This window comes from Pezoporus wallicus, unplaced genomic scaffold (genome assembly GCF_028554395.1).
Source record: "Pezoporus wallicus isolate ANWC-B61680 ecotype Strahan unplaced genomic scaffold, APGP_CSIRO_Pwel_v1 contig_8542, whole genome shotgun sequence".
Lineage (NCBI taxonomy): Eukaryota > Metazoa > Chordata > Aves > Psittaciformes > Psittacidae > Pezoporus > Pezoporus wallicus.
The window spans coordinates 664104-691366 of NW_026640148.1; the positions used below are offsets into that span (position 1 = coordinate 664104).

The 27263-nt window shown below is 49.9% G+C and overlaps 1 protein-coding gene across 4 annotated transcripts; it reads left to right on the forward strand.

Annotated features, from left to right (window-relative positions):
- The first annotated feature begins 2703 nt into the window (after positions 1-2703).
- KLF15 (KLF transcription factor 15) lies at positions 2704-27263 on the forward strand. Of its 4 annotated transcripts, XM_057417548.1 has the most exons (4): positions 2704-2820; positions 3037-3153; positions 18063-19173; positions 25203-27263. In XM_057417548.1, the coding sequence occupies exons 3-4, from the start codon at positions 18128-18130 to the stop codon at positions 25369-25371; spliced, it is 1215 nt and encodes a 404-aa protein (XP_057273531.1). In that variant the 5' UTR covers positions 2704-2820; positions 3037-3153; positions 18063-18127; the 3' UTR covers positions 25372-27263. The 4 variants fall into 4 exon arrangements, with proteins under 4 accessions (XP_057273531.1, XP_057273530.1, XP_057273533.1 ...); XM_057417547.1 differs by lacking the exons at positions 2704-2820; positions 3037-3153 and adding an exon at positions 13976-14075; XM_057417550.1 differs by lacking the exons at positions 2704-2820; positions 3037-3153 and adding an exon at positions 16608-17003.

Consider the following 27263-nt stretch of genomic DNA (forward strand, 5'->3'; position numbering starts at 1 on the left):
GGAATGAGGTGCCGCTGGGTACCAGCAGCAGTGGTTTGGTGCCAGCCTGGCTGTTTGCTTGCAGGATGCACCTATTTGTATCTCTGATTTAATGTGGAGTTCTGGGGCACAGAGAAGCAGTGATTCCACTGATGCTGTGCTTTTGGTGGGACAAACCCCAAATCCACCTCTTGTATCTCTTTAGCTGGAATGACGGACAGCACAAACATGCTCCTGATGCAATGGCAGCTTCATTACTTGGAAATGCTAGGAAGTTTCCACATCCTGTTCCCGTTCCTTTGTCTGCACCTGAGTGAATGCCCGCTGTTCTCCCCACCAGGATGTCATCAGATCCCCTGGCTTGTTTTCCACTGAAATGTCTCCTCTTAGGTAAATATTACATCTGGGGTTGCTTTGCCAGTGGTTTTCCTACCTGGATTTGTACAACGGGTCAGTGCCCTGCTCAGAGATAAGAGGAATACCTGCTGTGAGTGCGGTTTGCTGCTGTGATTTGCCACCCTGCTCTTCCTCATCAGCTTCTCCTTTAAAGGCTCTTGAATGCTGCTGTTGTGGAGGCTTTAGCAAAGTGAGGGATATCTAAGAGAAGCCATGGAGTGCTCGGCCGGAGCAGGACTTGTCCATTGCAACAGCCATGACTTGTGAATTATTCATCTCTGTGTAACTGAAACACACAGATCCCCAAAGGTCTTGTTACAAAGAGGGGAGGGATCAGCGAGCATTGAGCAAAGCAGGAAGGGGAACAGGTCCAGGGGCACCCTTCTCCATCCACCTGCATCTGCTCGGCGATGATGCTTTTTAATGCAGAAGAAAGCCGACAAGTGAAGCAATGCGCAGATCTGTAAACCAGCTTCTTGTGTCAGTTTTCCCTCCCGTGGGAACCCAAGGTTTGAAGCAGTGAAACCCATACACAGCCTGTGGGCATGACCCAAGCATCTATGCACAATAGGCTCTGTGAAATGAAGACATTTCCAAAGACCAAGAGAGATCGGAATAGCCGGCTAAGCGGAAAAGAAGCCAGCATGGGTCTGCTCAGTACTGCTGCCTCCAGACAAAACCAGACTTCAGCTGATTAAAGAGAGCAGATGCAAGCTGGAACATCAATTGGAGCTAATTAATCTGTGCTTCAATCTGTATTCTAGCTCTCCCATAGCAGGTTTGGAGAAAGAAAGAGTTAACCCTTCAGCTGGCACAGCATGGCCTTAGAAGAGAGCACAATGAAACATCCATGAATACCTTTGGATCCTTATCTTTTCAGAAGCAAAGAGTTCTCTGTCTAATCATGCATCATCACCACCAGCATTCTCACCCCTTCCTTCTCACTGTGCTGTCAGTAACGTGATCTTGCTCTGCTTGCAGAGCCCTTGTAAGCAGTGCTGGGGACAGGGCCATACATATTGTGCTAAGAAGACACCTCTTCTTTAACTCATTTGCTTCCCTTGGCCTATGTTCCCTCTCATTAGACTAGATGTATGATCTATAGAAAGTGCAAAGAGCTCAGCTGACATCTGATATGCTTATAAATAGCTTGTCTGCCCTGCCACGGTTCTGTAGCCATCCCACCATGAGCAATACTCTTGATGTATTGCACTCTTCCTGGAATTGGGATGCTATCGAAGATTTTCCTCTAAAGCATCCAGATTTTGCCTCTGCTGGAAGCCGGGCGCTTGACTGCAGGCACCACTGGTCTGTTCCGGATGGGCAATTCCTTGGTCTTGTCCTCTACTCCAGTTCCTCCCTAAGAGACCAGGCAAAGGCATTGTTTATTGAGGCTCTACCAGTGTTCCCTGCCCTCCCTGCTCCAGTCCCCTGCAGAGGCTCCGTCAGCACATCTACAAGCCCTGGTCCTTTCCTCTTCACTCACATGCCATCCCCATGCTCCTGTTCCTTCCTTCCTTCCCATACCCCGGGTTTCCTCCTTCTCCATCAAGGGCCAGATCTCATTTCCTGGATGGAATCACCAGGTCCATCACGAATCTGGCAGTCCTTGCTGAGATCTCAGAGAATCCTGGAATCCCACCCTGGTTTGTGTTGGAAGGACCTTAAAGCTCCTCCAGCTCCACCCCCTGCCATGGGCAGGGACACCTTCCACTAGAGCAGCTTGCTCCAAGCCCCTGTGTCCAACCTGGCCTTGAACACTGCCAGGGATGGGGCAGCCACAGCTTCTCTGGGCACCCTGTGCCAGCGCCTCAGCACCCTCACAGGGAAGAGCTTCTGCCTAAGAGCTCATCTCAGTTTCCCCTCTTTCTTTTGTCCAGTGATGCTGTCCTGAGCACCAGTGCTCCCATCTAACCACAACACACTCTGGCTTCCATGGACCAAGCATAGGTAAGGCAGCAGCCCCCAGTGCAAACTCCTCCCTGTTATATACCTTCCTCGGTACATATCCCTTAATGCCTTTTCCTTTTGCCTCCCCCCACCCCGAGTGATAACTATTGCCATTTCCCACCTCTTACTTGCACTGAATGAGCCTCAGATTCATCTCCCAGAGAGATTGCCAGAGAGAGATGAATTTAGGCAAGAGATCTATGGAGGCTTGGGGGGCTGATTGGGATATTTAAGTTTATCCCTGACTCACTGTCTTGCAAGTCTGATGCAAGAAGTGAGTCAGATCCCTCCAACACTGTTTGACCCGACCGCAGCAGTGTGCAGAGCTCATGTTGTTTTGCAAATGGAATAAAGTTCATTTAGCACAGCAGGCAGCTGCCTGTATTTGCTGTTAGCTGAAAGGCCTCTCACCTCAAAACAGCTTGCAGATCACTTGCCCCATCACTGCTCGCAGGTGGAATTAGCTCCTGAGAGCCACCAACGCTGGTGGAGGAGGTGGGTATTTGAGGAGGGACTCTTTTTCCCAAGGCAGGGTAAAGGTCCCTTCCCTGCCATGTTGAGTTCGTTGTGCTTGAGATGCTCTCGGCCCCTTTTAGGTACCCAGGATCCTGCCTGAAAGTGATCTCCTGCCTCTGGGCCTTCTCTCTTAGCAGTGATGCCAATATTGGTGTTAATGTAACTGTGCTTTTTTAGGCTGCTTTCTCTTCCTAGCTGTGACTGCTGTCATCACTGACACCCGCTTCCCATGGGTACCTTCAGCCTGTAGGATAATCCTCCTTTCCCCCCAGCTCAGCTGCAGGCAGGCATCTCCTGAGGCTGGTGGCTTAGGTAAGTCGCTACCCCTGACTCAGTTCTTGTCATGCTGAGCTCTCAATGTGTGTCTTCCTTGTGGATGTGCCTTGTTGACAACTGACAGTCATGGATGAACAGCTCACGCACTGATGGATGTCTGGTTTTTAGACATTTGGAGGTTAGGAGATGAAGTTGATGGAAATGCGTTTCCTAATACATACCTCCCACGTTCTGCCACCATCTCCCCCTGTTGGCACCCTCTCCAGTCTCTGGTGGTCTGCTGTTTGCCCTCTCAGCCAGGTTCTGGTTCAGACTCTGCCCGTTGTCTTCCAACAGGAGACAAACTTCTACTACAGGTTGTATTTGCAGCTGAGCTCTATGGGGAGAGCATCAGCATTGCTGCACCTGGGCTGGGGGAAGGATTTGCCTGATTTACCTTCCCTTCCCCACGCACTGTGCTAAACCCAGGCCTTTGTGCTATGCTCATCCTGGGTCACAGCTCAGTCTCCTTCAGGTGGCAAACCCTGCAGCACCATTAATGTATGGCTGCTCAAGACAGCCCCTTGAAGCAGCCCATGTGGCTCCTCAGCCCTTACGTGGGCTTGGAGGCAGGCAAAGGAAGCTCCTGGCAGGTTTTCCTCCCAAACGTGGGGATGAGGGAGGAGGCGGCTGCAGTGATTGAGCTGACAAAAACTCTCGGCTCCTCTCTGGGTCTCAGCAGGCTCCAGAAGAGGGTTGGGAAGTGCCAAGTCCTTGGGCTGGCCCTGTCCCATGTGGAAGCTGCCTTCCAGTGTGGCTCAGGAGCCACTGCTCGAGGTGATGTCTTTGTCATCGTGCTTATTCCTTCCTGCACCTCTCGCTCTGGGTGGATGGAGCTTTTCTGCTGGCTCATGCTTTTACAAGCATCCATCTCGCCCACTGGGACACCTTCCCATCCCCTGGTTCTAGAACAGCCATGCTGCAGCCAGGCCTCCCCAGGGATGCCTGGACACAGCCCTGGGAGGCTCAGCTCTGCCCTTGCTGGGAAACAGAATGCCTGAGCCCATTGGGACCAGGCAGGGCCTAAACAAGATGAAAACCCTCTCCTTCACCCAATGCAAACGGGTCTTTTGTCCATCATTTTTCTGCTGCACAGTGATGTTCCCTTTGCTTTAAAATGTGTTTGCCTGAAGGCAAATTATTAAACAGCATTTTGTGCAGATTTGCACCAATTTCAGTGCCAAACTCTTGCTGTTTCTATGCACTGAAGGCCTGATCCTGCTGGTGCTGAGCCATGGTTATGCCAAATTCCTCAGTAAAGCCTTTCAGCATTGCACAACACGCCTGTTCTATCGGTGGGGGGGAATGGGACATGCACAATCTCTTCTCGGGACAGACGTCTGAGCTGGATCCCGCTGGAATGACGTCAAAGGATGCAATGTTGAACCTCTTCCTGGCACAGGCAGAGCCCTGCCTGGCCATGTGCTGCTGCAGTGGCTGCTGCTGGTTCGACACGTGCAGCACGATTAATCAGTTACTGAATGGCAGCAGAGATGTGCTTCCATGCCCGGCTCTTCCCTGCAAATCCCTGCTGCTCCAGAAACCTCTGACTGGGAGCGCATGGAAGTTGTTTCGAAAAGGAGCATCCTCTGATGCTGACCTATGAGCACGTACAACTCCAGTGAGTTTGCAGCCTTTCCCATGCGTTTGGGACTCAGGCTGGCACAAGCAAATACGGGTTATCACAGAGATGCAGCAGGCAGCACAAAGGAGGATGCCAGGAAGTTGCTGGCTGTGGTTTAGTGCTCATCCCCATGGCACTGCTTAGGAGAATAGGAATACTTTATCTATAAGAAGCTATATTGACTGCTTGCTGCTGAGGTTTGGATTAGACATCAGGAAGAAGCTCTTCCTTGTCAGGGTGCTGAGGCACTGGCACAGGGTGCCCAGAGAAGCTGTGGCTGCCCCATCCCTGGCAGTGTTCAAGGCCAGGTTGGACACAGGGGCTTGCAGCAACCTGCTCTAGTGGAAGGGGTCCCTGCCCGTGGCAGGGGTTGGAACTGGATGTGCTTTAAAGGTCCGTTCCAACCCAAACCATTCTATGAGGTCTGCTGAAGGCAATGGTGGCAGCTGAAGCAGCACTCAGCTCGCACCCATCAGCCACAGTGAGATAAAGGTGATGTACATTGCTCCACCTGACTGCAATAGGGAAGGTTTCCCAGTGCTGTACAGCACATCCTTGGGGCAGAACAGACTTCCCCATGCCCCAGGGCACCCCAGCCTGTTGTGGTGTTGTGAAACCCCACTGTGCTGCTCAGCAGGACGTGATTCATTGTGACCTCTTGGCATCACTGCAAGCTTTGTCTGTGCCTCTCCGGCCCTTCACTGGACCTACCCACTGGTGAGGCAGCTGCTGACATTTCACATCTGCCAGACCTGGTCTGAAGTGGGCTGATTCAAGCCTTAGATGGGTGAAATGATGTTTGTGATTCAGTTGGCTGCGTGCTGGCCCATCCTAGGGTCCATCTGACAGCTCTGTGCATAGGTCAGGGGGAAAGAAAGAGTGTTTGACAGTGTAAGTTTTTATATGAATGCCCAGGCCGTTCTTGGATTCTTCCTAAAAAGGTGCTGACACATTAGGAACAGCTCCCAAGTTTTGCTTTTGGAAATACTGGCATTTTCCAAGCTGTAAATCCAGCAGGAGGAGTTCCAGCATCCGCTCCTTGAGGCAGCTCAGTGCTGTACTGTGGTCGCTGCTCCCTGGGCACTGCTGCACTTGGTGAATGCCTTAGGGAGAGCAAGAAAAGATGCTCTGCTATGTTAACAGGCATGTTGTTGATGGCTCATTAGGTGAGGACTCTATAATAAGTAGAAAGCTGCATTAAAAAAGCTAGGCTTACACAAATGGGAGAGATTGGGTTTTAGCAGGCAGAGCTAAGGTACCTTTAAAACATGTAATTTTGAGCTGGAAATAGGACTGAGACAGGTCCTGAAAGCAAATATTTAATTACCAGATGATCAATTTTGATAAAGACCCAGGGTTTGGCATTGATTTCTTTCATTTCTGCTGAGCTCACCAGTGAAACTCCTGGTTAGCATTGGTGGTGCTGTGGGTCCCATCAGCAAATAACTTATGCTTGTGATTGCAATTGATTTTTGCATGCTAGAAGTGGAAAAACCTGATATCCCAGCAGCAACATCCTTTCTGTCTTCTCTGATAGTGATAACTCTCTTATTTCTGGGTGTAAAGGCAAAATCAGCTTTCTTGACTGGTGCCATTGAGGTTGTGAGAAGAAGGGCTGTTGAGGCAACGCTGTGCTCTTTGCAGGGCAGGAATTAGCCAGTGGCTACCTTAGGGGCTGCGAGACAAGAATTGCAAGGAGAATTACAATAGTGAACTTTCTCTGATGAGTTTGCATGATCAACACTTAACTGTAAGAGAAGGGTTGATTGACAGGGGCCACAGTGCCATCTAGAGAAGCCCCACTGCCCACACTGCTGCACAGGGTGATCACAATTAAATGCAAGCAGATCTGAACACTACCCAAGTGCTGAGGTTAAATTGGCTTTAGAGCCAAGGGAGCTGGATGTGCTGTGGCTCTGCAGCAGGCAGATCCCAAGCCCGCTTGGCCATGTACTGGATGATGTGCAAAGGTTTAGAGTTACCTTTTTCTCTAGTGCAAAATGAGCTAGGATGTCATTAAGTAGAGGTTATGGAAGAATCAAGTCATTAAACGGGATGTGATGTTTTCTGCCATTCAGTGATTAAAGGTTATTCTCGTAGGAGCTGACATATTCCTGGTGTCACTGGCATAGTTCAAGCATCCTGAAAAAAAGGGCTGTTTGTCATCCTTTTTCCTCTATGTTCTTCACCAGACAATTGAAGTGCATTTTAAGAACATCATTTTTATTATCCTTAGGGAACAGGTGGAGAAACCAAAGAGCGAGGAGATGAGGTGACTTGCTTCTGGCTGTGTAGACAACTAAATAGTAGCAGAACTAAGAAAGGATGTGGTTTCCTCTCAAGCCATGTTTATGGGAGGAAAAAAAAAAGCCAGTAATCTGAATTTAGCTGTCTGCTATTTCTCATGACGCCAATAGGGGTGAATATTTTGCTCCCAAACACCTACAGAATAAAGAAATGTGCATCTCTACCTCATGGGATGTATGACTAAACTGCCCCCAAACTTTCTGACAAGTCCAAGGTTGGTGTGAATGAAAACACTGGCTGGGATCACATCTGTATTGTGAGGATGAATAATCCAGGTCTGATTCAGTGTTTTTTCCTTCGTTGCTTCCATTGCTACCAAGGGCTCATTAGCAGAGGAAACAGCAGATTACATCACAACGGCTGATATTTTAAATGAGCAATCCATTTGCTCCAGCTTTTATTGTTTGTTTGCTTTTAATGATTCTGCTGAGGATAGCTGCCCTGCGACAAGGAAAGCAGGCAGCGCTCAACAGCAGCGCAATAAATCTGAGCCCAGGGTGACACCCATTGGGAAGAAGCTCCAGAGAGTGGTGCTGCTCGAAATAAATTGAGGCATGATTTTGAAAGCTCGCATGGAAGAAGGGAGTTTTGCCAACTATTACAATTGAGAGGAACTGCTGAGTGGGTAATTAGTCCCTGAGGAGCACGGGAGTCTGGACAAATGTAAGACAGAACAAGAAAGGGGGGGTGGAAAAGAGCGCATGAAGAATGAAGTTTAGAAAACAAGCTAGAACATTAGTCACAGGAGGGATATAGCTCAGCTTTCATGTAGCGTTTATTTGCGTGGTGAGCAGAAATGTTGTTCTTAACCCCTGTACTGAAGCAGGAAATAGGAACCTTCTCTCTTTTGGGGGGCAGCTGGAACTGCTTTATTGAAGCTCATCTCTTTGATAAGAGAGTGAAGGGGAGGGCAAAGAAATGTGCTGAACAAAGTGCAAACTCAGCAAAGGGGACTCAGACTCCCCCATCATGAAGGCAGAGAAATTAGCTAGGGTTTAAAAGGTAATGCCCCCTAAAACATATCCTCACGGCCTGTCTACAATGCGTGGTCTCATTTGCCCCTGTGCTGAGCAGCACCCCAGCTGCAAAGAGGTGATTCCTCTACCCAGCATGTTGCAGGATCTTGGCATACCTCTGTGCTGGGTTTAGAAAGACTTGGTGAAACACAAGTGCAAAGACAACTCGAAGTATGTGAGATACTTTTGAGGTGATGTAGTGCACATGAGGTTGGTCCTGCCATCCCAGAGCTCCTGGTGCGTAGTGCTACGCTAACTATTGAACTATAGACTTATCCATAGAGTTTCTACACTTGGTTTTTTTTTGTGGTTCATTGCTCCCATTACCATCTCAAGAGCAGCAATTTGCTAATCAGTCCTCTTTGTAGAACAGGACTAGTATTACTTGGCATGTTTGGTGCTAAGAAAGAAGAAGAATGTAATTCATGTGAGTGGAGAAGAAGGAAGCTTTGCAAAAACATCGGATGCATTCAGGTGTGAATCTGTGGAAATGGATCATATTCACTGAGCTGTGTGCTGGAAGGTTAATAGTAACATCAGAGCTGAAGGTTCAGGATAAGACCCCCCAGTAAGATCTTCCCAATTCTGAGGATTTCACACTTTGGAACTGTCTCTATAACCTCCAAAGAGATTGAGTCAACCTCCCTGCTGGGCTCTTCCCTTGTCATGGGCTAAGGGATGGGGTCCCACCTGCCCATTCTGTGCCAATACCAGTTGGTGCTGTGCTGTTGCATTTCTGACCTGGCAATGCTCTGCTACGACCTGAGCGAAGGTTACTGATGGTTTCATGTAGTTTCATGTATTTTCATCTCGGTGTTTACTATTTAAGGTGAGCAAGAGGATTCCATGTGTTGGGTCACCCTCTCTGTTTCCCAATTCAATGCAAACGGCCAGACAGGCAGGCAGCTCTTCCTTGAGAACATTCCTGTTCTCTGCAGAGGTGTGCCAGCTCCTGCCAGACATGGTGTTGGCAGCGCACCATGGACACAACACGGTCATAGCTGTTCATCCCTGCAAACACTGCCTTCAAAACCACCATCTCCTCTCACCGCCCTGAGCCGCTTCACTGGAGTGCTCAGCACAAACGCCCCCAGCTCTGGCGTATTCCTTCCAGGAGAGGGCAGGGGAATACAGTTTATTGCAGATGCACTCCTGAGCTGGAGCCCGCATTCCGCATGTGGCTCATCTTCCCGTATGTGTTCCAGTCTGTTTCGCTTTCTTAACTTGGATGAGCAAAGGTAGGTGCTGAATCTCCTCGCAGTGAGTCAGTGGGTTACAGACCTGTCTGTCCCTGTGTCATCTTCAAGAGGGATAGTGGGGGTTTGGCTGCTTCCCTTGCTCTTGAGCCTCATGTCACATTGAAGGCACCGGCAGCTTCAGGACCGGTGTTTCAGCAGCGGAGCCCCAGCTCTTCTGTTTCATCTCATCATCAATCCAGGGGAGGCAGCAATGGGACAACTCGCCTGTCACACACTCAGCGCACCCGTATCCCCATAGAAGTGGTCCGATTCCCTCAGACATTCACAACCTTCACAGCTCCAGCTCTGCCAATAGATTAAAATGCAGGAGCTGTGCACGGAAACCCGAGGTTGGAGCTGGACCTGGCTAACGATGGCCTAGAGAAACAGCAGCCAGAAATCAGCTGGCATTTTCCCTCTCAGTATCTTAATGAATAAGAAGTTTGGGAGCGAATCAGGAACTCAGCTCCCCACTGTCTTTAATAGTCCAAAAGGGTATTATCATTAAAAAAAACCCTAAAATGGGTTTTATCCAACTCATCACCCCCTGGACCTATGGCTCTGATTTGAAAAGACAACACAATTCCCAAACTAGTGAAGGAAAGGAAAGAAGCAAATCAATAGCCTGTCAGCCCTGCCGCACAGATGCCCTTTCAAGGCCAAAGAAATTAAGTCCTGAGGTTGTTGTTGCCGTTTCCACCTTGTCCTGCGGAACCACGGCCAGGGATAAGCATATTCTTTGTGTCAATACTTCTGTAGTACCCAGAGAACTCGCATTCCTTATCTATGAGTGTCAAGGACTGCTGAGTTAAAGTGGTCATAACAGCTCTGGAGAGCCTGACGGGCTTTTTTGTTCTCTCTGTGTCCATGTAAATGTTCCGGTGCTGAAAGGCGCAGCCCATCAGAGCTCAGCTGCACGCAACCATCGGCTTTGGGACACATGGAAGGGATCCAAAATAGGATTTGAACTTCCTTTTATTTTTTACTTTGATTTCCTTTTCTTCTTTCGTTGGAAAAGAGCAGCTTTGGTTTGTAAATCCCATGGAAATGTGCAAGTGATCAGTTCAGCCCGACTAACCCCTGTTTGGCCAAGTGGCTGGTTGGCTCATGGGGTTACTAATAGCCTGTTGCAAGAGTCAATAGTGAATTGCAGGGGCTGGGGCAGACATACCACAGGTGACCTCTAATCACAGCAAAGCACTTTACCCTGTGCAGCACAATCCCTCTTTTTGCCCATCCATGATTGTCAAGCAATTTGCCTGCCAGTCCCCTCAAAATCAAGATGTTTGTAATCCAGAGCTGCACAAACAACCTATAGGATATGGCAAAACCTGGGGCAGGAAAAATCGGCTTCCTACAGAAAGGCAAAGTGTGGGCAGAGCCAAACAATTCTTAGGTGTAAATTGTAGAGCCTTTTGCTGCTTTTCCCACCTTTAATGGGTCTGTGCTACGTGGCACAGCTCGGGAACAAGTGCAGCCTACGGTTTCTTTTTAACTTTCTAATGCAGCGCTATTATTATCTCCATGGAAATTTCAAAAGGCTTTAATGCCAAGGTTTATTTGTCTTTCCTGACTGGATCTTTAGCACACAGCCATCAGACAAAAGCCAATGAAAAGGTCCTTCACTTTGCATTAGCCCCGGTGTTTGACTGGGCTGTAGGAATGCTGGAAAGGTCGTCTGAGCCGGGGAACCAGTTTGACCAAAGTTCTCTCCCAAAAGGTGGCAACAGAAAGAGTGGAAAATCCCCAGGCGGGATCACGGGACAGAGGAATAACAGATTGTAAAAGGAGCTGGTGAGGAGATGAACAGAGGGAAGGGAATCTCTTAGTGATGAATGAAATGATGGGGCAGGGGACAAGAAAAATGTAGTTTACAGCAGGGAGCAGGGCTCAGTTTTGTTGCTGTACCAGGTGAAGGGTGCTGATGTGAGACATCGGTCACAGCTGCACAAAACCTCTTCTCCCAAAGCCTGTCCCAGCCCAGCAGTCATTCCTGGTTCTCAAGGAAGCTGGCAGCTAGAAGAGATCAGAAGTCATTATATCTATCTAGATCCGTGCTGTTCCTAAAAGCTCATAGGGCTTTCAGAACCCTGAGCACAATTTCAATGTGTGTTGGTTTATCAGGGGGCTCCAAAGGATGAAGCAGTAAATCAGTCCACAGCTTGAGAAGTGCTGCACTTCCAGGGGTGGATTGAAATGAGCTCTTAGGCAGAAGCTCTTCCCTGTGAGGGTGCTGAGGCGCTGGCACAGGGTGCCCAGAGAAGCTGTGGCTGCCCCATCCCTGGCAGTGTTCAAGGCCAGGTTGGACACAGGGGCTTGGAGCAAGCTGCTCCAGTGGAAGGGGTCCCTGCCCGTGGCAGGGGTTGGAGCTGGAGGAGCTTTAAGGTCCCTTCCAACCCAAACCATTCCATGATTCTATGAAAACTAAGGTTGTAACTGATGGTTGTTTCAGTGGTAATAAACATCATCAGGGAGGTTCCTATTTGTACAGCTGCCAAGTCAAATTCCATTTAAGCCCAGTTTCGAGGGCTTGGGATTTTAGCTCTATCTGTATCTCTTTGCATTGCATCAAGCTAAACTTCACCTACTTGGGGAATAAAGGGTTTTAATTGAGAAAAAGCAGAAAAGGAAGGTTTGCCAAAAATCTATTTTGGGTAAAAATACTTCAGACCAGTGTTGTCACTAATGTAATGCTTTTTACATCAGTGAAGTTACGCTAATGCAAAACTTGGCCCTGATGTACTTGTATAAATATAGTATCTAGGAATTTGATGAGTGTGGATTTGTGCATTATTCATGGAGAGAACGTTAGGAAGAGCGAGGTCTGTGCAGGAGAGCAGAGCCCTGAGCACCCCCAGGTCCTTTGGCCATCCTCACAGCCCTCAAAAGGGTGCACAGACCTGTTGTCACACGGCTGCATCCTGGTATCCCCGAGTGCACATTCCCAATGATGTGAAAAATGGGAAAACGAATGGGAAAAGCCACTGACTGAGCAGAAAACCTCCCTGGTGCTGCAGCTGGCTCCCCTGCAGCTTCCTCTGCTGGCCTTTGCCTCTGCGGAAGTTAAATACGGGTCCTGATCCATGCTGAACATTGCGTAACCACAGTGTGAGTGTGTGTGTATATATCTATACACATAAATATTTGTGTGTATATATGTATTTAAGTGTATGCATCTATATGAAAAGCTACTGAATGACTGCAATACTGGGGGGGGCACCCCAATCCCCCCCTCAGGCAGGAAAGGGGCAGGTATGAGATCTGGGGCTTGCACTCTTCCAAGGACTTGCTCATCTCCAGGAGCCTCTACAGGTCCATGTGCTTGCACCTCTTCAGGGATTCACACAGCTGCAGGAGCGTGCAAAGCTCCAGTTGTGCACACCCATCCAGGCAGGGCCTTGCACACTTCAGGAGCATGCAGAACTCCAAGTGCCTCCCTCCAGGGATTTGCACCCACCCAGGGATTTGCACAGCATCAGGAGCATGCATCCCTGCAGGGATTTGCACACATCCAGCAGTGTGCACACCTCCATGAGCATGCAAAACTGCAGGGGTCTTCATCCCCAAAGGGATTTGGACAATTTAGGAGCATGCATCCCTGCAATGATTCACACACTTTAGGAGCATGCATTCCTGCAGGGATTTGGACATTTTAGGAGCATACATCCCTTTAGTGATTTGCACACTTTAGGGGCATGCATCCCCGCAGTGATATGCACACTTTGGGAGCATGCATCCCTTCAGTGATTTGCACACTTTAGGAGCATTCATCCCTGCAAGGATTCACACACTTTAGGAGCATGCATTCCTGCAAGGATTCACACACTTTAGGAGCATGCATTCCTGCAAGGATTCACACACTTTAGGAGCATGCATTCCTGCAGGGATTCACACACTTTAGGAGCATGCATCCCTGCAGTGATTTGCACACATTAGGAGCATGCATCCCTGCAAGGATTCACACACTTTAGGAGCATGCATCCCTGCAGTGATTTGCACACTTTAGGAGCATGCATCCCTGCAGTGATTTGGACATTCTAGGAGCATGCATCCCTGCCTGCAGTGATTTGCCCTCCCCGCAGCAGATGGCTATGCACGCTTTGGGAGCGCGCTCCCCATGGATTTACACAACCGAGGAGCGCACACCCCTATGGATTCGCACACTCGAGCACACGCACACCCGCTCGCAGGCGCCGCCACCTCCGGCCCCTATCGCCACCGCCTCTCGCCCATGCTCCGCCGCGGGGGCCGGGCCGGGCGGGACCGCGGCTCCCATTGAGGCCGGTGTCGGTCCGGCCCCCGCCGCGGAGGGACCAATGGGGGCAGCGGACGCGGTCGAGCCTCTCCCCGGCCTCCCCCGCCGCCGCCGGGCTCCCGTCCGGAGCGGGGATATAGTACTACGGGAGCGGGGCCGCGCTCCGCAGCCGTGCACCCGCCTCCCGGGGGAGCTGCGCCCGCCGCCCGCCGCTCCGCGGGCCTCTTGTCCCGGCTCCCGCCGCTGGTTCCGCTCCGTTCTGCGCCTTTATTCCTTTAATTAGTTGTGGTTCCTGTAATTATTTTTTGCTTTTTATTTTGTGGGGAGTTTTTTCCTTTTTTTCAATTTTTTTTCTTTTTTTTTTGTCGGTTTGTTTTTTGTTTGTTTTTTTTTTTTTCCCATTATTTTTGCCGCCTTCTGCTCGTTCTTGGTATTATTCTTGGTATTTCTCCCCCCTCCCGGCCCGCAGAGGAGTTCAGGTAAGGGTGTACGAAGGGCGCGGAGCATTACGCAGGTGCGCATCGCGCCAGCGGCCCCCCTGCGCCCCGTTACCGGGGGGGGGGAAGGCTTGGGGGGGATGTGTTTAACCTCCCACCCCCCTCCGTGTCCAGGGAGCAGCGGTACAAACTCCAAAAGCCGTGCCGCGGGGGGGGGGAGTTCGGGGTTGTTTTCATGCTGAGGCTGAGTCGTGACAGGCGCGGGGGGGGGATGATGCCGGGTATCGCGATAAGGGGACAGCGCCGGGTTGGGGGGGGGGGGGATTGGACCCCCCAAAACTCCTGAGAACGGATCTAGGGAGCACGAAACCAACTATAATGAGGTGGGAATTGCCCCCACCCCGGCTTTATCCGGAGGTGCGGGTGTGGGTTCGCCTCGGGGGCTCTGTCGGCTGAGATAGGGCTTCCTCGCAATGAAACCACGACTGGGGATGGAGGGGGCATAGCTCTGGGAAATGAGCCTTTGGGAATGTGCCTGCAGCTTCCCAGAGGGGCTGGTTTGGGGAAAAAAACAACGGGGAGACCCGAAACACAACACCCCCCCCCCTCCGTGTCCAGGGAGCAGCGCAGCCACCTTGCACAACAGATGGGCGCAAACGCGTTTCCTCCTGGCTTTTGCCTTCTGTATTCATTTACCCGTTTATTTATTAAGGGGGTTTTAATCCCCTCCCCATGCATTTCTAGTTTAGCTTCTTAGAAGTGCCAGGCCTGGTTCGGTGCCTGGTTTATGGCTCTGTTTGGCTGCGGAGCAGGGGTCAGCCTGAAGAGATTTAAAGTCTTTGGGGGAACAAGAGAAAACGCTGAGGAGATCAGATCAGTCCTAAACTAGAAAAAGCTGTAGCAGCGCACATAGGAAACCGGTGTCGGTGCTTCAGAGCCCTTGAACTGGTGTGGGATCGGTTGTGCTGCTCTGACCACCCCAACGGGACAGGCTGGGGAGCACATCCCGTGTCTGGGCAAGTTCCCAGGACTTTCCGTTTTAACGTTACTTTGAGTCAGAATGTGCCTTCTCTGCTCTCTTTTTTTTTGCGGGGAGGTTGCTGCTATTTTCTGTAGCTGGCGATGGGTTTTAAACAGAACAAGATGTTTCTGGCAGAAAGGACATCATAACAACGCAGGGAACTTAAACGTTGGAGGCAGCTGTGCTGCTGAGCAGCTGCTGTATTTCACTCCAGAAGCAGCTGGTTTTGGGCGGCTTGGGCACTGCGGTCCCCGTCGAGGTGTTTGCAGGCTCTTAGAGATGAAAGTGCTTCATGTAAACAGCATCGTTACTGTTCATAGCGTGCACAGCCCTGGCTTGTTTGGGTTTGTTTGGTTCTGGTTTGGGCTGTGCCTTCAAGCAAAGTGAGGATGAAAGCTTTCTGGTTGTTGGGCTGGCCTTGGGGATAAAATATAGCCCGGGCCTGATCCTGCATTCCAGGCATTCCCCTGAATCTTCTTGGCTGTTCTGCAAGTTTTGAGAGTGCACAGAAAGCAGATCTGGCCCGTGATGTTCTTGGATCTATTTTCCTCTTGACAGTCCCCTCTCAAAATGACTCTGGTTACACCGAGTGACATTGCTCCTTGTCAAAAGAGATGGGGAACATGCATGCTGGCTATTCGCTGCCAAGGGACCTCAGGCACAGCAGTTGCTGGGGGTTTGTTGTTCCAACCCCCCCCCCCCCCCCCCCTTTAAGCCCTTATTCAAGTTACAGCTTAGCTCTATTCCCAGTGAAATATATGGATATTTTGGTATGTGGCTTCCTAGTTGTCACAGGCATTTAAAGAGAACTTGAGCTGTCTATGTTAAATAACTTTACCAGGTGCAATCGGTGCACGCTGCTTCCCCGCATGCAGCTTTCCTTACCGAAACCCCACATTTCAGTCCAGATTTCAACCGCCATTCCTTAGAAATGGAAGAGAGGGAGGATCAGAAACCATCCAAGGGCAAGGCCTCCTTTCTGCCCCACACCTCATGAGGTAGGAGCAAGCTGCTTGAGTGAATTCTGACTGGAAGGCAATGCAAACTTCTCGGCAGCAGGTTGTGCTTTCTCTTTGAAAGCTGGGAAGAGCCCAGCTCTGGGACTTCAGCTGGGGGAACTTCCCATCCTGCGTGTTCAGCTCTTCTGACTCTTCACTTTTACTATAAGACATGATTATAGGCTAAGGTCACAAAGCAGAGCCGCTAACCTCCGCGTGAACTTCCTCGTGCTCGGCGCATGTGGGTATTTCATTATCGGGTCAGAGGCTCTGCTGACTGACAGGCTGTGCACGCCAGGAAAGTCTGCAATCTCACTTTTAAGTCTTCCTTTCAACCTGCCCCTGCTTCCATTCCCCCATGTGTGAATGGAGGAGGAAGCTGTATCTTTAAGAAACATGTTTTGGTTTAGGTCCCCCCCCACCCCGTTTCCTATGAAACATTATTAAGTGCTGCCAATGGGATGGAGCCCTTTAAGGGTGTTGTGTAAAACACCTCGCTCTGCATTCACTGCAGCACTAAGATGCCTTCTGATTCTTCTCCGGAGAAGGCAAAGACAGGGCAAAACGTGGCGATCGGGCAGCAAGGATGCTCTGCAGCAGCAGTAACAACCATCCCCTTCCCTGCACAGAACTGGGAGCTATTGACTATTCATGGCAAAGCGCGGCCAAAGCGGCAGAGCCTGTGGAAAATGACAGCGTGTAACAAGATTGAGTGGCATTTCCTTCGCGCCGGGTCACATGCCTCCCAATTCACACACACACAAACCCTCATACGCTGATCAAATGACTCCTATCTCTGCAGCCCGCATACCTTCCACAGAAAGAGTTGTTTTATTATGCACATGGACAGCTCTGTTTTCAATCAGTCACCTTGAGCGGATGACTGAGGGCCAGTGTTCGCTCCATCTGGAGGGCGCTGCGTTTGCTCTCCAAGAGGCAGAGTCTCCATCCGTAAGCAATTTATTCATTTTTCCTTTGGGAAAGGGGGGAAAAGAAAGAAAACAAATATGCAGATTCCTTCCTCCCCCCGCCTCCACCTTCCCCTACCCATAAACCTTCCTAGGAAGTTTGCATGGCTTAGCTGGGAAAGCTCAGGACTGTCGGCTGCGCTCGGAAGGATGGATTTTGCCCTCGTGCCTCCATGGCTCGCAGTAGGATTATGGATCGCGTGAATGGGGGGGGAATGGGGAGCACTTGCTGTGGGTCACAGCGCATTGAGGTGCTGGGGGTCAAATGAGCCCTCCCAGTTTAGCACGAGGTTGGGATCACCTTTACCTCCGTACCTGGAGTATGGAGTGGTGAGGTGACACCAGCCACCCGCTGCCCTGCCAGCCCATGGTTAATGAGCTCAGTGCAGCACCAGCCTTATTAAGGGCAGTGCAGGTGATGCTGACGTTGGCACACTGATTCATTACATCTGGAGGGGAAAATCCGCCTCCTGGATGCTGAAGCACAGTAAATATTTTTGGCTCCTGACAGATTGATCCTTGCATTATGCTGATTAGCCTGTATTTGTGGAACTAGGGAAGTTAAAAATAAGGTTGGTGGAAATCTACAAGAGATAAGGGAAGGATTTGTGTTTATGGCCACCAGCAATAACCTCCTTTTTTATATTTTTGGGGTGGTTTTATTTTTGGTGGTACAGATTTCAACACTTTCTTTTTTTCTCCCCATTCTTTCCTTTGGCTTTAAGGCTCCCTCTTAGCTGAAAGCCCATCATTTATCTTCTCTGTCCAGTAATATCCTGTAAATCCAGAGCGCACCCCGTTGGGAAATGAGTTCTGAAAGAATTCTTTTGCAAGCATCTGGTGCAATCCCATGAAATGCTTCGGCCCTGACAGTCCTTAGGGGGTGGTACAGACGTACCAAAGCGTGTAGCAGCATGTGTACTCAGTGAGGCTGGGTGCTTCGGCCTTTCCTGCGGGCTAGAGAGTTTTACGAGTCTCAGTACATGGACATAAATGATTAAACCGACTTCTGACTGTGGCTGTTTTGTTCTCCTACACTCAGGCTCTCACCTGAACTTTCGCCGCCTGGTATATGCTGTTGGGATATCCATAAGAGATCGCCCAGGAATGGTGGATCACTTGCTGCCTACTGATGAATCCTTTTCATCTACAAGATCTCCCCTTGGATACTTTGGGGACATGACAGCAGGGGTGAGGTCCTACCAGATGCTGCCCTCTCCCCTGTCTGAAGATGACAGCGACTCGTCCAGCTTTTGTTCTTGTTCCAGCCCTGACTCCCAGGTTCTCAGCTCCAGCTATGGAAGCACATCCAGTGCAGAAAGTCAGGACAGTATCTTAGACTACTTGTTGTCCCAGGCATCTTTGGGGAATGCCGCAGCATCATGGTGGGACAAAAGGAGACTTCAGCCGATAGTGAAAGAGGAGTACTTTAGGTTGCCTGAATTTGCTGTGGATATGGAAGACTCAGGACCATTTCAGCCCACGCTTGAGGAAATTGAGGAATTTCTGGAGGAGAACATGGAGCTGGAGCTCAAAGAAAGACCTAAAAGCGAGACCAAGGACTTGAGAGCTTGCAGCCAAGTTTCTGTTGCTTCGCTACAGCAAAAAGACCATATGTTACCCAGCGCCAGTTTAAAAGAGAGCAAAAATGAACAGTCGAGCAGCTCAACAACGGAAGGTGGCCAAGCTTCAAACGGAGGAGTGTCCCTGGAGAATGGGATACCGGTTATGCTCCAAATTCAGCCTGTACAGATCAAACAGGAGTCCAGCACGAGCCCCACTTCCCAAGGACCAGCACAAGAGAACATTAAAATTGCCCAGCTCCTAGTCAACATCCAAGGACAAACATTTGCCCTTGTGCCTCAGATAGTTCAGTCGTCCAATTTGAACTTGTCCTCTAAGTTTGTCCGCATTGCTCCTGTCCCCATCGCCGCCAAGCCAATTGGGCCAGGAGGCATGATCCCGGGGCAGACGGGCATCATCATGGGTCAGAAGTTTCAGAAGAACCCTGCAGCAGAACTGATTAAAATGCACAAATGCTCTTTCCCGGGTTGCACCAAGATGTACACGAAGAGCAGCCACTTGAAAGCCCATCTGAGGAGGCACACAGGGGAAAAGCCCTTCGCCTGCACGTGGCCGGGGTGCGGATGGAGGTCAGTATCGGGGTGCAGCACTACCCAATCCCCCTTCCCCTTTTGACTCCATTGACCTGACTTGTTGAGCAAGTGGGTTTGCACTCTGGTTTGTAAAGTGCTTCTGTTCCCAAAATTTACCTGCTTGGTTTGAGAATTAAGACCTTTCTCTTCCTGTTAGGTGATGGAGGGGCTTTGAGAAATGAACTAGCAGAGCATCCCCTGCCTGGCACCTAAGTGTCTTCAAAACTAGCTCATCATAGCTTGTATTTCACTCCAAGAGGGTCAGGTTAAGCTTGTTACCACCAGCAATACCTTATGTTCACATTGCTTTGGTTGCAACACACAGGCTGCAGCAGATCCTTGGGGGGGGTGCGAGCTGAGGGCTGCAGGTGGTTTAGGATGGTTTAGTGCAGAATCACTGCACGTGGCTCAGCTGCATAGGGCTAAATGTGATCACTGAAGGGCTGTGATAAGCAAATGAGCGTGGTTAGGAGCAGTATTCTGTGCAGTTTCATGGTAAACATACCTCATCCCACTCCTGGAAATGCTGGCAGTGACAGCCTGGCATGCTCTGGGGTTTTATTCTCTCTGCCTTGATTCAGGAAGATGAGTGGGTGGCACTCGAAGTTGCAAAAAGCTGTCAGATGCAACAACAGAACCAGAAGGCTGCAGTGGAGTTAAGCACTGCTTGAATGGGAGATTGCGGTTTGGTTGAGCAAAACGTTTCTCAGAGGGCATCTCCCGATTTATTTGATTTATTTACTTCTTATTTTTAATACTAGTTGAAAAATTGAGGCTGTTTTTAAAAGCCAACTTTTGATATCAAGGAAAGTTTGATGGAAGCTTTCCTCCCTCGTTCCAATAAGCTGCGTTACGAGCCTGCCTGCTGGCGACCCTTAATTCACAGCGCCACAAGTGAGGATGGCAGAAACCAAAATCTCAGCTCCCTTGCAGTAAGTTAAACCAGATTTCTCGCAGAAGGCTATCCTGCAGAGCTTTAGCGAGCAATGTCTAACGAGGAAATGGGCTGTGATCACGGGCAACAGACGAGGTAAAAAGTAACAGGCGAGGGTTGTGTAAAAATGCAAGTATGTGAGACACGCAGCAGTTAGAGATGGCTGGCTTGGTTTGAGGGAAAAGGTCAGAGTGGGGCTGAATCTCTGCTCCCCAGTGGGGCCAGCTTGAAATTTGCCTCTGAGATCAATGGCATTGATTTTCTTTCCCTTTTCGGTTTGTGGTGGCTCTACAAACTGGGGGTGATTCTCTTTCCTTTTGTCCTGGTGGCACTTCTCATGAGCTGGGCTGCTCAGGATGCACTGACATTAAGCCATGTTATTTAGCTCACTGGTCCCATACAGGCTGATCTGCTCCTGACCTGCAGTAGAGGTACTCGCTCCTCTTGATTTGCTTTCCAGAGTACATGCAGGCAGCAGATGTGCCTCCTGCCTGCAAACATGCCTGTGAGTGTTGTGTTGGCTTCCCATGTGCTGGGATGTGAGCAAACCCCTTGGTTTTGTGACAGATGCACGTAGCACGTGAGGGTTTGTCTGATCCACGCTGAGGTTTATACAATGCACACAGGGACTTCTATGGCTCAGGATGACCTTCTCCAGGCCTGTCTTATTTCAAAGCTGGCAGTCCCCAGGCTGCAAAACCAAGGGGAACATGTAGGAAAAACATGACGTGGTAAGGGATGGAGATTGAGTTTACACTGGGGTGCCTGCCTTCTGCCAGCATTACAGTGAATGGTGTGGATCAGAAGGAGGGTGCAGGGGTGAGGTGGGACAGGAGAAGTGCAAGTCCTGCATCCAGGAGCACCCTGAGCTTTCACTCTCAGCCAGCCACACGTTTTCAAAGACGGGGATCCCAACAGGGATGAGAAATTCATCACCTCAGCTATGAGAACGTCTGTGCTGTGCACAAACGGTGTCTGGAAGGGCTTTTCAGACTCTCTGTTGCTGTTTGTCCTGTTGCATTTCACTGACCCCCAACACCCCCAAACTTCAGAAGGGCTCTGCTCTGAGGGGGAGGTTTATAGCCAGCAGGAGAGGCAGCGCTTGGGGAGTCGCTTCCTGAGCTCACAGCAATCCTTAGCACCAGCCTGAGGTTGCGGCACGTCCCCTGCGCGGCTGCTCCCACATCAAAGGCCAGACCCGGTCCAGCTCTGCATTACCAGTCCCCTTTCATCAATAAAGCTTGTTTACCTTTTCCAGAAGTTCAGCGAGAGCCGTGATCTCACATGACTTCACTCGAATGCATCTGGACTCGCTGTCTGCCCCCAGTTTATATCAGCACAGATGAATCTAAGCCCTAAACCGCTGCTGGGCTCTGCTTTCCTCCTCCTTTCCCGGCAAGCTTGTGCTTGCGCATTTACCTTTTCACCAAGGGCACTTCAGACCTGACCTCACTGAAGATGGCAATCTCAAAACCAAGACCAAATGTTGCCTAGCACCAAGTGGCTGAGCTGTGGAGTGGGTTAAACCTTTCCCAGCTGGGAAATACACAGCCCTGCTATGGCGAGGTTGCATGCTTTACATGCACCAAGGTAGGGGTGTACACACAGCAAACCGTTTTCTAACCCCTAGGACAGTGGGAGCACCGCGGCCTCTTGAGGAGGCTGAACCCTGTTTGCTTGTGCCCTTCCTTGGCACAGGGCAAGAGCTGTTTTCAGTGCTTGCAGAGCTGTTCATCAGTGGCCGGTGACCCGTTGCGTTCAATCCGCACTGTACCGGTCGGCGCGCTGATCCGTGTCGTGCCAGTTTATACCTTTGGCACACGGCAACCTCTGGTTAGTGCTGGTCCTGAGACCAGAAACCAGAGCTGCAGCATGGGGTGGTCCCCAGCGGCTGTGTCATGGCATGGAGCAGGGCAAGCTCTATCTCTCCCCTGGTGCAGCAGTGTACAAAGCTGCAGTTGTAAGGCTGGAGGGATTAGGCAATCGCCTCTCAACGCCCTGTGCATCTTCTGCCTGGTGGCACTTCCCCGCTCTGCACGTGACAGTGGGCAATACAAGCTCTGCCTGCTTTGGTAGGGAGGGTTTAAAGGCTTATAATGCATGTGGTTGGGAGCGTGTATTGGGACCGAGCAAGCGTGGGGAGGATCGTGTGTGGGGCAGGTCAGGGCAGGCGTCTCGCATTGGTGTTTTTTGGTGGTGCTGTGCAAAAGGGTTTGTGGGTGTGTAGGAGGTGTGCTGGTTTGACACAAGGGAGCTTTGGGGATGGGGAGATGAATATGGAAGTTCAAGCCTGGCTTGGAGCAACCTGCTCTAGTGGAAGGTGTCCCTGCCCATAGCAGGGGGTTGGAACTGGATGAGCTTTAAGGTCCCTTCCAACACAAACGATTCAATCAGTCTAGAGCCTCCTCTCCTCTGTGGAGAAGAGGTACAGCCTGAGTCAGTCTCAATGGCTGGTAGCCATGGTAGGAACCATGGAGCACCAGGCTGAAGCTATTGTCCTTTCCTGCCCTGAGAGCCACGCAGCAATGTCACTGTATGGCTGGGAGACACAGGACACGTCCTACACATCAGGGAGCTGCAGGATTTATCTTCAAGGGAGATGTAGTTACAGCTCCTTTGAGGTCCCACCATGTAGAAGGATGAAGGAGAGTCTTCTGGTTGCTGTGGAATTGCCCAGATCCCTCCACCTTCCATTAGAAGGAGGAATCCCTCTGGAAACACCAGTGAGCCAGGATAGTGAAGTGTTCCTTGCTCTTACATGGGTTTTGTTTGAATTTGCCATACCACTGGGGTTTACTTGCAGTTTTCTGGGGGTGATGTCAGTGCCAGAACGTGCTGCAAATACCCTTTCACTGTAGAGCGAGGCCACCAGGTCCCCCCGGCTTCCTTGCCCTAACCTTTGCGTTGTTTTTGTGTAAACACCCCAACAGCTTGAGGTTTATTTCTGTGGGCTCTGTAAGATGATCTTTCCATGACTGCTGGGGAACAGCGTTGCAACATTCCTGCCTCTTCAGCTAAGGACATCGCTATGAGGCACAGTGTATTTTTATCGGATGAACTCATCCGAGCTCATTCCTGACGTGCGCCTCTTGCTCCCCCACCGTCCATGCAGCTCCCACCGAAATGCACTCGTGGAGCTCTCCTGTGGGATTAGACATGTGCCGCTGCACTTCTGTGGCACATGGTGACCTCGATGGCCATGGGCATGGGACACCCCAGCCACATCTGGTTTTACTCCTTCCGGTGATAAGCCTGTATATAAGAGAACTGCTCTTTGCAGAGGTGCTTTTGCCTCTCTTTTCCCTTGTCTCTGGATGTGGTTGTCACCACTGGCCACCGCACTGAGGCCCACTGAGGCAGTTCATGTAGGAACATCCTGCCCTCTCCAGAAAGATGCTGAGTCCTATGCATCCGTAGCTCTACAACAGCAACCCCCTCCAAGGATGTAGCACTTGGACTAGTGCACTGCTAACAACTTGGCCTTGCTGCTTCCATGTCCAGACTGTGGTTTTGGGAAGCCATGGATGGAAGAAGCATGGGTGCCAGAGAAAGCAAACGTGCAATTACTAGGGGTGAAGAGAAACCTCTGTCATAGCCTTTATGTCCCAGGCAAGGAACAGGTTCATGGCTCCATTAGGGCATCTGCCTGTTGCTGTTAATGGTGAGTTTGATTCTTTCGTCATGGAGATACAAAAGCAAGGAAAGGGAGAATGGGAAGAGAAAGGGTGAAGGAATCTCCTTTACAAATCCTCCTGGGAATGATGTGTCAGCACCATATCTTACCCACAGCGAGTATCTGCATCTGCTTTGTGCTGGCTGAACGCTCTCTGGGTTGCATCACTGGGCTGGAGAGCTGCAGGAAACACTCCCAGCTTTCCCAGTGCCTGTGCCCTGTCTCTCAACTGGGAGATCAGAGCTCATTGCAACTTTTATGTGGACACTTGTTTTTCTTGCATGAAGGACTCATTCACTCTTGCATGAAGGCCCTGTTTTCCCCTTTTCATGAGAAGTGTGTTCGCCTCGTTGGCGATGTGATATTTTGCTCCAGAAAGGCACAGTTTTCTACATGTTCTTCCCCCCATTTATTCAGAGAGTGCCCATGACTTCATTTATTTATTGTAAATAAACAGCTGATCCCGTTTCTTGCAAGCCCTCTTTCTGTGCCCCTCTTTGTCCCTGCTCTGGCAACAAAACACTTCATTGCCCTTTGTCAGGCAGCAAATCTTTTGTACCCATCTGGACGGGGCTGTTGTAGTGTGACATTATCAGTTAACCCTCTGGCTCCCAGTGTCCAAGTGCCCCGCTGTTAAGAGTGAAGGATTAACTGGTTTGAGTTCAGGGTGGCTATTTGGGGTTTTTTCTGTGGAGGTGGAAGGTGCAAACCAGATCAAATTGAAATGACTCTGGGAGACATTGTTGGTAATGAAATGCTCAACGTTGAGTTCAATTTACCCACCAAGTGACTATGCTAATGGCTGTTACAATGTTGAGCATCTCTGGTACTGAGATGTTAACAGCTCTTTATTTAGCCCAAAGGAGTAGGTACAAGAGCCAAAGTTTCTGCTGGATCTGCTAAGCCATGTAGCTTCTGGGGAGCTCTGTCTGGCTGTTACCTGTGGGTCCATCTCAAACTAGGTGCAGTTACTGGGTGTCTGTTGTGCTTGTGTCTGTGGGAGCTCGGAGCAGATCTCATGCAGGATGCTGGGTGTTATCTTTGCTTGAGAAGTGTCCTTGCTTGGATTTGCAGGGGAGAGGTTATGGAACAGGCTTTGAAAGGGACTGGTAGAGGGATCAAGAGCAGTGCTGGTTTTGTTAAGCTGTACCCGTGCTATTGGGTATAGGACAAGGTTGGTACAAACGCATTGCTCGGAGCCCGGATTTGATGTGGGATGAAGTTGATGGCTGTGTGCTTCCTTCCATCACTGCCGCTGGCTTGGGACCAGACCGGCTGTGTTGTGTGTCCCTTTCAGTTTGCATGTTCGGGCTTTGCCACAAATGCAGTGTCCCAATGGCCTCAGGGGTCTCTTTTATGCCGTGAGATGCTGAGCAATGTAAACCCCGTTTCCCTGACCAGGCTTCTCTTCTCCCTCAGGTTCTCCAGGTCAGACGAGCTGTCCCGGCACAGGCGCTCCCACTCAGGGGTGAAGCCCTACCAGTGTCCTGTCTGCGAGAAGAAGTTTGCTCGGAGCGACCACTTGTCCAAACACGTCAAGGTGCATCGCTTCCCACGAAGCAACCGCTCCATCCGCTCCGTGAACTGACCGGGCCCGCTCCCCCCTTCCCGCCCAGCACATCCCGCAGCAGCCGACGACAGCACTTTGCTCACCACGTTTCTAGTGATAATTTATTTGTCTCCACGGAACAGTCAATGCTGTTACTTGATACCACCGTGTCCGAGTGTCCCATGTCCTTTAAAGATGATTTGAGAATGAAGTTCCTTTTGGGTCAGGGGAGGGGGATGCTTCTTCCTCTTTGTCTTCTTGTTTAAGGATGTTATTTTCCTTATTTCCTTCTATCTTTCCCTCCTTCGCTGCTGCTTCTTTTGGAAATTATAGTGTTTTATTTTTAGCTGTTTTCTGCTGCACAGGAAAATGTAAGAGTTGCTTGCTGCTAGTTAATTATAGCCCTGGCATTCCTGAGGGCTTTGCTCATGTACAGGCCATTCATTGTGAGTTTTTATTAAGCTGCTCTATTTGTCCAGTTTGGAAACAGCAAATTCCTTTGGAAATGAAAACAACTCCTTTGTTTTTGGGTCGCCTGAGCCAAGGATTTGTAGGGGGCTGGCTATAGGAGGAGGAACAGTGGGAGTTGGGGACAGGGGGAGGCAAGGCATGGAGAGTGCTGGAATGTGCCTCTGCACCTCTCTGGTTTCTCCAGCTCACATTTACCTTTTCCTTGGCTAGGGCTATATATAAATATTTATGTATATATATTCATACTTACATATATATATATATATATGTATTTAAGCAAAGGAATATCCCAAACAAACCTGGAAGCTCAGGATGGATGAAATGGCTTGGAGTGGAGCCTTTTGGCATGGCTAAGTGCATACTGTGTGCATGCTTCTCCTGTCCTTTTCCTCTGTGGGGTGAAGGATGCCCATGTGTTGAAGGAAACACTGCTTCCTTTGACTCTGGTCTGCAGCATCCACTGTCTTTAGCAGACGAGCTGTTGTCTAGCACAAAAGCAGCAGGAAGATGTTTGTGAGAGTGGCTGAGCTCTACTCCTGTCTCTGCCTCTGTCCACTTGTGTGATCTTGGGGGAGAAACCAGAGCACCAGCTTGGAGGTGCCTGGTGGTCCTGGTGAGCACCAGGCATCCCAAGCATCCACTGCGAGCCATTGCCTCGCTGGTTGGAGCTAAAGTCTCTGTCTGCTGGCCAGCAGGGTCTTGTAGGATGGACCTGTACCCAAGGGAGGGTAGGAGCCATCGTGGCATGGTAGGACAGCACCTTGACATCTGGGTCTAAGGGTGATCTTCTCCTTGCCGACAGCCATGTCAGAGCTCCATGCAGCTGGGGTGGGCGAACGGGTGAGAACAGTAGCCAAAAGAAACAAATTGGTGTGGTAGCTGGCTAAGAAGGGAATTAAAACAGATAATCAGATGGTAGCAGGCAATGATTGTGTTTGTGTTTCCTCTCGTTTGGGTTCTGTTGTTTTTTTTTCCTTTTGAACTCTGGCGATTGTAAGAAGCTTTAGGAGAAAATAGAATTCAGTGATTAGGAACAATTTCATAATGGATGTTGCATTTCCTTTCCATTCGCAGGCGGCATCTGTTTGTCTTTTTGTTGGCAAAATGGGAAATGGGAAGCTGCGATTCTAGCGCTAGGCAGAGCAGGAGCCCGCGCTGTGCCAGAACAGCAGGTCTAGCTAAGGCAAATGCATTCCTTTTGTCCTCTAGAAATTAATATGAATGAACTATCATCTATTGACTGGTTTATATCACATCCTATGAATGTATGTAAATAAAACTGTACATAGATGCTATATCTATATAAAATATCTTTTAATAACGTATCAAATTTGTGTAAATTGGAAACAAAAAAATACCTATAAAACCAGTGTACATAAGTTACAATTCTGTATATTTTCTTTTGTTCTTCATAAGAAATATATTTACTTTGACAATAAAATGAAAATGGAAATTTTAAA